This window comes from Homarus americanus, unplaced genomic scaffold (genome assembly GCF_018991925.1).
Source record: "Homarus americanus isolate GMGI-L3 unplaced genomic scaffold, GMGI_Hamer_2.0 scaffold51859, whole genome shotgun sequence".
NCBI classification, from domain to species: Eukaryota; Metazoa; Arthropoda; class Malacostraca; order Decapoda; family Nephropidae; genus Homarus; species Homarus americanus.
Window position 1 is genome coordinate 17917960 of NW_024711292.1, and position 10594 is coordinate 17928553.

The 10594-nt window shown below is 42.3% G+C and overlaps 1 protein-coding gene across 1 annotated transcript; it reads right to left on the reverse strand.

Moving 5' to 3' along the window:
* Positions 1-4224: 4224 nt before the first annotated feature.
* On the reverse strand, positions 4225-10240 carry LOC121857374 (ice-structuring glycoprotein-like). The gene is made up of 7 exons (XM_042353425.1): positions 10063-10240; positions 9512-9629; positions 9143-9286; positions 8875-9020; positions 8383-8671; positions 8009-8254; positions 4225-4654 (listed from the first exon to the last, which is right to left on the reverse strand). Exons 1-7 carry the CDS (start codon positions 10238-10240, stop codon positions 4225-4227), a joined length of 1551 nt encoding a protein of 516 aa, XP_042209359.1.
* Positions 10241-10594: the final 354 nt, after the last annotated feature.

The window sequence follows — 10594 nt, forward strand, 5'->3', positions numbered from 1 at the left end:
TCTAGTATCAGTGCATAAAGTATCAATCTTCTATAGTCAAAAAGTGCACGAGATTTCCCTTATCCTCTGGACTAAATATAGTGGATGAGTGGAACAAGTTATCGAACACTATCATTAAATCGAAGACGCTGGGGAGCTTCTAATACAGGGGTTGGGGGGTTGGGAGAAAAGAGTGCTACTTAGTATACAGTAGGCCAATAGGCCCACTGCAGTTTCCTCCATTCTTATGCTCTTATGTTCCTAAATATGGTTCCTAAAGTAACTAATATACAAAGCGTTGGGAAAGAAAATAAACTATGTAAACTAGTAGTGAGTAGTTACGAATTTAAACAAGTGTACAGTAAGCAAAATAGTATTCTGCACCTTTACGGGTTCCTACAGTATGACACACCGGACCAAGAATTCTGAAAACACTCAGGAGCCAAAATGGATGTTGGTTAACCTGGCTTCCTGAGTTGCCAGTTACTTTGTAGATAGTATTTACCATAAGGTGTTTCAGTGTGTCTGCGTGCACAATGTGTTACAAGATACGAATAGAGCAGTTAACATCATATAACTATATTTATAAAATAATCGAATTAATATCAAAAGCAATTGCCAATGCCGATCGGTATCCGCAGCATAAAGGCCTTTGAGTGAATGCTTATCATTATATTAATGTAACAGACGTAAACACCCAGTCACGTCTTAGACAAGACGATAAGGTTCTAACATAGGTTAATGATATGCAGTAGAAGGGCCGCGGCTGGTATGGTCGCATGTTATTTTAAGGTAAACACTTTTTTGGTGGTCAAAGCGAGGTTGATATTCATGGCAGATGGAAGATGGGTATACAGGGTAATTCAACAAAGAGTACAATAAATTGGAGAATGAAATCCTTGGATAATTCTAAACCACAATGTCTCTATGGTAAAATGTCAGATTCTGTATAAGCCCACGTGTTTGTGACAGGTGCGAGCAAATTAAACATAGTCCAGGCATTCTGGAAAGAGTCAGACAATCATTGGTACGACGTGTACAAGCCTGCATTGAGGCAGACGGGGGCAACTTTGAATATTTTCTTTAGGTTGTAACAAAGAGGGGTCACACTGTAGAGATCTGTGAATAAATGATTACACAAACCTATGGGGGTTTCACTTAAAATTCACTCCCATTAATACAACATCTTAAATGTATTGTAACATGGAAACTATGCAGAGTCTGTCATTTTACCACAGAGACATTGTGGTTTAGAATTATCCAAGGATTTCATCCTCCAATTTAATGTACTTTTTGCTGAATCACCCTGATATATTACAGCCGTAGTATATAAACAGAAATTGAATTCATTGATTCTCGTGTAATATATGTTCAAATATCCTAACCTAACCAAACCTATGATAGGTAAACATGTGTAATTTGTGATTGTCATTTTGTTTCTATCACTATTTAGTGTAGCACCCCCTACGTCAATGACACAATTGACCCTGTTAGGCATGGATGCACACAAGTTCTGGATCAAGGCCTGACCGGCCGTGCCTCTCATATCTTCCCATACCATCTTTGCATTAGCAATTACTCGTTCTCTGTTACGGCTGGGGATGTTGTTGAACCGATCTGTTTGACCATTTCTGCCCATATGTTTCTATGGGGTTGAGGTCTGTCGATTTTGGAGGATGTGGCAGAAGCCTAAACATGTGGGTGGTTCTGAAACCAACTCTTGACAACATTACTCGTGTGTATGGGAGAGTTGTCTTGCTAGAGATAGAATGGGGTTCCTTCAGGGCAAGCGTTTCACTGAAGGAAGCAGGACTTCCTCCAATATCTCGACATATTTTCTCCCTGTAAACCGACCCGGACCGACATCTGCCAGCTCCCCTACACCGATGCATGAATCCATCCGAATACACCAGCACTGACTCTGTCACATCTCCGGGTTCCAACCATATGTCCTGCTTCATTACTGGGAAAATGCATAAAAGAGATTGAAGAGAGAACATAATAACGTGTTGCCATCCTGGTATTGACTATGTGGTAGCCAGGTAGATGATTCCACATGCGTGACATTACCTTGGATTTCCTAAATACTGCCGACTACAGATGCGTGACATGTGCAACATAAAGGTTCCATTCAGTTATTAATACAGTATCTCCTTCATATCTCCAATTAACTATCTAAACCTATAACTAAGCGGTAGATATTTCTAATACAGTGAGAAAGAGTGAGAGAGAGGGGGAACCGCCTATCAATCCCACCATTGATCAGGCCCTCTCCATGAAGTGCTCTGATTGTTGCGCGTGTTCTCTCTGGGGTCTTCATAATGACTAACATAACTATGACTGGAGTATGGCCTATTACAACTCCTGCTGTTTGCTCTGATGGTCTGCCCTATGCAGATCGAAACTGAACCTTTTCTAACATATTCATTACACTCTTTTAAACGAGCACACTTCCTCTGACGAAATTCTTTGCTACACTGTGTTAAATAACAATGACAATGTTTTTGGTTTGTGAATTTTAGTACCAGTTACCCCAGTCACCCCCCTATTCTTATCATATATTGTGAAATATTAAAGAGATATATAGCTCGTTTCTTAACTCACATATTTCCGGTAGCTCAGTTATCAATGCGTAATATTGTATAACTTTCCTACGTTACAAATGTTTCGTATTTTTTTTCTGGTTGAGGTTTTGTACTATGCCACTTCTCATCACTTTCTCAGATAGTGGTTATAATCATGAGTATTTACACAATTTCCTTTCATCTCATAGTATACGAAATTGGGGGCGCCGATGGTAGAACGGTACCGCTCTTGCCTCGCAAGCAAGATGTCACGGGTTCGATTCCCGGGCCGGTGGAAAAGTTGTTTGGACATACTTCCTAGCCCTCATTGGTCCCTGTTCACCTAGCAGTAATGTACAGGTACCGGTTGTAAATCGAAAGTTTATGCCAATAAACCATTGACTCTTCAGGCTTCTACGCCCTTGACTCTTCAGGCTTCTATGCCTGTAACTCATGAGACATAAACGCAAGCATGAATTTAGCATCCTTCCCTGTTGGGCACTGTAAACGCTTCTGCGCTTCACCTTACACAGGGTGTAGGGGGGTGCCCAATAAAAAAAAAAAAAAATATATGCGAAATTCCTATACGGCACCTCAGTTTCTAGAGTGCCTGCCATTCCCACCGTATTTGGGTGATTGAACGTAATACTACGGTATAGTATATAATGTTATGACATAATCTGGTTTTAGTGATATGGGTTTATATGTATTCCCGATAATTTCTCTGTGGTTACTACACATAATATAAGGAATAACAGCACATTAGTATTACAATGACTCACACAATCAGAGATACCAACCTTACCAATACATAGCGACAGTCTCGCAGTGTTCTTTGCGAGAGCCATCGCACCAGAAGACATTTTTTTTAATATTTTAAGGGATGTATTGATGAACTTTAAAGGCCATTGGTATATTTCTATTGTATGCCATTGAAATCGGGCGATGCTACTAAAGTTGGCTTTTCTCCTGCGTTTACCAAACCTTACCTTGTTAGCCTAAATTAAACTTACCTATGAGGTAAGGATGAAGTCACTGAGGGTATAAATTGTTAGCTTCCACTCGCTCAACTAAAAATTCGATATTTTCACTTCGTATCTCAAGCTCAACCATGTGCCAAGTGAGTTTTAATTTATATTGATGAATCAATCTGAACGTGTACACGACTGAAATTATTGGGAATATATTTCACAGACTCACAAAAATAATACCAACACACTAAAAATAAGATAAATGTAATTGAAGTCTTTTAGGGTAACAAATCCTTGAGCAATAATGTTCAACCATTAAAAAATTGGTAACAAACAGAACATGCCAGGAAAGATTCATAAATACGTAACAAAAACATAAGTCCCCTACCATCCCTGCGCTAACTCGGAAACAAAAAATGGCTTTCTAAGATGGCCGTCTTTTAACATTTTTTGCGTAGTCTGACTTGATATAAAAGAAATGCACATAAATAAATAAACGTAGATTTTCTGACAAAATATTAAGTGAAATGGTTTGTTAATACCAAATTGCATACCCATGATATTCGGGCAATATCTACCCAAAATCAACGTGAAAAAATTAATGTACAGTAGAATTTAATCAAACTATAGAACTAGGGTATCCGAAAACAAAAAAAGCACTTGATATGAGTACTAATCACATGCACATAGTGCGGTAAAAATAATAACGTTCATTTTGTAGAGATGCTTGCAGCACTAGTTGGAGGTATACTTGTTGCAACACTAGTTGGAGGTAAACTTGTTACAGCACAAGTTGGAGGTATACTTGTTGCAGTACTAGTTGGAGGTATAATTGTTGCAGCACTAGTTGGAATAAAACTTGTTGCAGCACTAGTTGGAGGTATACTTGTTGCAGCACTAGTTGGAAGAAAACTTTTTGCAGCACTATTTGAAGGTATACTTGCTGCAGCGCTGGTTGGAGGTATACTTGTTGCAGCACTAGTTGGAATAAAACTTGTTGCAGCACTAGTTGGAGGTATGCTTGTTGCAGCACTAGTTGGAAGAAAACTTGTTGCAGCACTAGTTGGAGGTATACTTGTTGCATCACTGGTTGGAAGAAAACTTGTTGCAGCACTAGACGGAGGTAAACTTGTTGCAGCACTGTTGGATGTATAATGTAGTTGTTGCAGCACTAGTTGGAGGTATACTTGTTGCAGCACTGGTTAGAAGAAAACTTGTTGCAGCACCAGACGGAGGTAAACTTGTTGCAGCACTAGACGGAGGTATACTTGCTGCAGCATTAGTTGGAGGTATACTTGTTGCAGCACTAGTTGGAAGAAAACTTGTTGTAGCACTGTTGGATGTATACTGTAGTTGTTCCAGCACTAGTTGAAGGTATACTTGCTGCAGAAGGGTGTGTCATAGGAGGGAAGATCAGCTAAAACTAATGGCCCATCACTTTTTTGGTAGATTTTAGTGTATATAAACAGAAAATAATTTCAGTTTCAATATTTTGCAACCTTTTGCTAGGTAAATTTTAGCGTGAAATTTATCGAAAATCTAACGTACAGCTGCATTAGTGCATTACAATTAAATAGTGAACATTGCTTTCTGACTTCATTCTTTAACAACCCAAGTAACAATATTTTTTTCTGTTTCATATTCTGATGCATTTATAAGTTGATAATATTTGCGATGGATGCTTGTGTCAGGACGAGGAACCAAAAATCCAGCCATCTCAGTCACTATCTTGGGTCTGGGAGAGAGCTCCTGAAGTCGGAGTTGCCTACATTGAGAGATGCTTTGAGATACGGTGTTTTAATCAGGCAAATCAGTGAAAAGAACCAAAGAACTTACACAAACAAAGACATTGCCAGTGATATGACCAAAGCTGTCTTGGCAGAGTACACTCTGGCTAACGCTCAGTTCAAGCCTCCAGTCATAACAAGTCAGAAGAAGATTAGTGAGAGACTGCTAGCCAGTTGGGAAAAGGCAAGAGATATCTCTCTTGGGAGAGGAAAACTTGCAGTTAAGGACAGCTTTGCCAAGCAACTGGACCAGTTATTTGACATAATTACTTGCAAGTGCCCAATTGTTCTCTGTCCTGAGTTTGGATGCGATCGTGACTGTAAATCCGAGGCCCACATCTCCTGTATTTGCAAGCGTGAACTGAAGATTCCTGTGATCGAACTGGCATTTGTCAAAGCACAGAGAGAGAAGACTGGCAGTATAGGGGCTCTCATGATTTCTAGCCAAGATATTCCGGAGTCCAAGAGACAGGAGGCTGCCACAGAGAGGCAGAAGAGGAGAAGAGTTGCCGAGGAAAAGAGACTTGAGAAGGCCCAGAGTGAGGTAAAAAAGGCCGATGATTGGAGTCAAGCTGATTCAGAGTTTAATGACTTCCCCATGGCTGATCCGAGTGCTGACCAGGAGAATGGTGACTTTGTCCCTAACCCAGAAAATAATGATCCCAAACCTTCCAGGCATAAGATTCGAAATAGGAAAGATATCCCGAGCATAGCTCTGGCCAGCATGCGACACCACACTGGTCTCAGAGAAACTGCAGAGATAGCAACAGCTGCCTGGATTGACGGTGGTTTGATAACACCTGATGATGTTCACCTGGTGATATATCATAACAAAGTAAGGAGAGCTCAGGAGAAACTTGTCAGTAACCTAGAAGAGGAGTTTGATAAGGGGATAAGAGAAAATGGAATCAATTGTTTGTTCTTTGATGGGAGAAGGGATGACACTAAAGTGTTCATGAAAGTTGGAGATTCTGACAAGTTGTTCCCTGCCATGGTGAAGGAGGAACACTACTCCTGCTGCAGTGAACCAGGAGGGAAGTATTTGTGGCATTTCACTCCAGAGAAAGATGACATCAGGAAACCAGCTGAGATAGTGGCAGATAACATTGTGAACTGGCTCAGAGAGAGGAACGTAGACCAGACCCTGCAGGCCATTGGAGGGGACAGCACCAACACGAACACAGGGTGGCAAGGGGGGGTCATACAGTGGATAGAGCGGAAGATTGGGAGGAAGCTGGTCTGGATTGTTTGTGACCTCCACACCAACGAGTTGCCACTCAAACATCTGATCCAGGAGCTGGATGGCAAGACTCTTTCAAACAACAGATGGTCTGGTCCTCTTGGCAAGATGCTGGACTCTGCCACTGAGTTATAAATAAATCCGAGCTTTGAAAAAATCACATTTGGCCCTCCACTCGTTGAGCTTGCACATACTGTCATTGACGACCTGAGTACTGACCAGTACTATGGTTACATGATTTGCAGTGCCATCAAAACTGGGGTCATGCCTGATAGACTTGCTTACCTGCAGATAGGTCCAGTCTCACATTCTAGGTGGCTCACAACGGCTCTCAGGTTCTGCAGAATTTGGGTCGCTCATCATAAACTGAAAGGGAACCAGCTTCACAACCTGAGACTTATTGTCCAATTCATCGTGAGTGTCTACTTGCCAAATTGGTTCAACACCAAGGTCAAGTCATCGTTCTCCGAAGGTCCGAGGCATGTTCTCTTCCAGCTTGAGCTCCTGAGGAGTCAGCCAAGGAAGGTTGTTCAGATTGCGGAGCAGACTGTGAGGAGATCTTCCTGGTATGCTCATCCCGAGACAGTTCTGCAGACAATGCTCTGCAGTAAGAATGAGGAGGAGAGAAGAGTGGCAGTCAAAAAGATCTTGGATATGAAACTTATGAGAGGATCTGGGCATGACGAATCAGCTGGTGACGATTCCTTCAGGGTCAGGAAGACTCCTGAAGTCAATCTAGGTGCCAAGACCCTCACTGATCTCATAGATTTGGATAACATCCAGGCTGGCAGTGAGCCCCCTCTTACCTGCAGCCTCACCAATGTTCAAGTCAGAGCTTTCATGGACAACCCCATGCATGTCCCTGCCTGGCCCTCGCACACCCAGAGTATAGAGCGTTGTGTACAGCAAGTGAGCGAGGCCAGCAGTCACGTGTACAGCCAGGAGAGGAGGGAAGGCTACATCCGAGCTCAGGTGGTCAGCAGGGAGGTGATGAGTAGAAACAGAAGCAAGAAAGACATGTTCTCTGGTGTGCAGCAAGTATACCTCCAGCTAGTAGTAGTAAAACCGGTTTTTGTATTTGATGATTTTGTTTTCTAAAGGAATATTAAATTTAATAAATGTGTCAAGATCATTCGTTTCACTATTCTGGATCATTTCCATCCTAATAAATTAACCTGATACATTTACTTTACTTTAAATAAGCTATTTAGTGGTGTTGGTAAAAGGGTGGGAATACTGAATTTTCATAAGATTTCAAGTTAAAATTTACCTAGCAAAAAATGAACACTTTTCAAATCTGAAGATATCACATGATTCTGCACATAGAACTACATCATTAATACCATGGGCCGATTTTTCAAACTCAAAAAAAAAAAATTCGCCTCCGTATGACACACCCTATTGCTGCAGCACTAGTTGGAGGTATACTTGCTGCAGCACTAGTTGGAGGTATACTTGCTGCAGCACTAATTGGAAGAAAACTTGTTGCAGCACTGTTGGATGTATACTGTAGTTGTTCCAGCATTAGTTGAAGGTATACTTGCTGCAGCACTAGTTGGAGGTATACTTGCTGCAGCACTAGTTGGAGGTATACTTCCTGCAGCACTAGTTGGAAGAAAACTTGTTGCAGCACTAGTTGGAGGTATACTTGCTGCAGCACTAGTTGGAGGTATACTTGCTGCAGCACTAGTTGGAGATATACTTGCTGCAGCACTAGTTGGAAGAAAACTTGTTGCAGCACTAGTTGGAAGAAAACTTGTTGCAGCACTGTTCGATGTATACTGTAGTTGTTGCAGCACTAGTTGGAGGTATACTTGCTACAGCACTAGCTGGAGGTATACATGTTGCAGCACTGTTGGATGTATACTGTAGTTGTTGCAGCACTAGTTGGAGGTATGTTTGCTACAGCACTAGTTGGAGGTATACTTGCTGCAGCAGTAGTTGGAGGTATACTTGTTGCAGCACTGGTTGGAGGTATACTTGCTGCAGCACTAGTCGGAGGTATACCCGTTGCAGCACTGGTTGGAAGAAAACTTGTTGCAGCACTAGACGGAGGTAAACTTGTTGCAGCACTAGACGGAGATAAACTTGTTGCAGCACTGTTGGATGTATACTGTAGTTGTTGCAGCACTAGTCGGGGGTAAAATTGTTACAGCACTAGTTAAAGGTAAGCTTATTGCAGCACTACTTGGAGGTATACTTGTTGCAGCACTGTTGAAATTAGACTTGCTGCAGCACTAGTTGGAGGAATACTTGTTGCATTTCTGTTTGGAGGTAAACTTATTGCAGCACTAGCTGGAGGTAGACTTGTTGCAGCACTGTTCGAGGAATACTTGTTGCAGCACTAGTTCGAGGTATACTTACTGCAACAATAGTTGGAGGTATACTTCTTGCAGCACTAGTCGGAGGAAAACTTGTTGCAGCACTAGTTGCAGGTTTACTTGTTGTAACACTAGTTGGAGGTATACTTCTTGCAGCACTATTGGATATAAATTTGTTGCAGCACTACTTGGAGGTATACTTGTTGCAGCACTAGCTGGAGGTAGAATTGTTGCAGCACTGTTGGATATATAGTTGTTGCAGCACTAGTTGGTGGTATACGTTTTGCAGCACTGTTGGAGGTATGCTTGTTGCAGCATTAGTTGGAGGTATACTTGTTGTAGCACCAGCTGCAGGTAGACTTGTTGCAGCACTGTTGGAGGTATACTTGTTGTAGCACTAGCTGGAGGTACACTTGTTGCAGAACTGTTGGAGGTAATCGTGTTGCAGCACTGTTGAAAGTAGACTTGTTGCAGCACTGTTGGCGATGTACTTATTGCAGCACTAGTTGGCGGTGTACGTGTTGCAGCACTGTTGGAGGCATGCTTGTTGCAGCACTAGTTGGAGGTCGATTTTTTGCAGCACTAGTCAGAGGAAAACTTGTTGCAGCACTGTAGGAGGTATAAGTGTTGTAGCACTAGCTGGAGGTACACTTGTTGCAGAACTGTTGGGGGTATAGGTGTTGCAGCACTGTTGGAGGTATACTTGTTGTAGCACTGTTGGAGGTATACTTGTTGTAGCACTAGCTGCAGGTAGACTTGTTGCAGCACTGTAGGAGGTATAATTGTTGTAGCACTAGCTGGAGGTACACTTGTTGCAGAACTGTTGGGGGTATAGTTGTTGCAGCATTGTTGGAGGTATACTTGTAGTAGCACCGTTGGAGGTAGACTTGCTGCAGCATTGTTAGAGGTATACATGTTGTAGCACTGTTGTAGGTTGACTTGCTACAGCACTAGTTGGTGGTAGACTTGTTGCAGCACTGTTGTAGTCAGACTTGTTGCAGGACCGCTGGATGCATACTTGTTACAACACTGTTGGAGGTAGACTTGTTGCAGCACCGTTGGGGTAGACTTATTGCAACACTAGTTAGATGTAGATTTATTGCAACACTAGTTAGTGGTAGACTTGTTGCAGCACCGTTGGGGGAGACTTGTTGCAGCACTGTTGTAGTCAGACTTGTTGCAGGACCGCTGGATGCATACTTGTTGCAACACTGTTGGAGGTAGACTTGTTGCAGCACCGTTGGGGTAGACTTATTGCAACACTAGTTAGAGGTAGATTTATTGCAACACTAGTTAGAGGTAGACTTGTTGCAGCACCGTTGGGGGAGACTTGTTGCAGCACTGTTGTAGTCACTTGTTGCATAACCACGGGATGCATACTTGTTGCAACACTGTTGGAGGTAGAGTTGTTGCAGCACCGTTAGGGTAGACTTATTGCAACACTAGTTAGAGGTAGACTTGTTGCAGCACCGTTGGGGGAGACTTACTGTATTGCAACACTAGTTATAGGTAGACTCGTTGCAGCACTAGTTAGAGGTAGACTTGTTGCAGCACCGTTGGAGGTAGACTTGTTGCAGCACTGTTGTAGTCAGACTTGTTGCAGGACCGCTGGATGCATACTTGTTGCAACACTGTTGGAGATAGACTTGTTGTAGCACCGTTGGGGTAGACTTATTGCAACACTAGTTAGAGGTAGATTTATTGCAACACTAGTTAGAGGTAGACTTGTTGC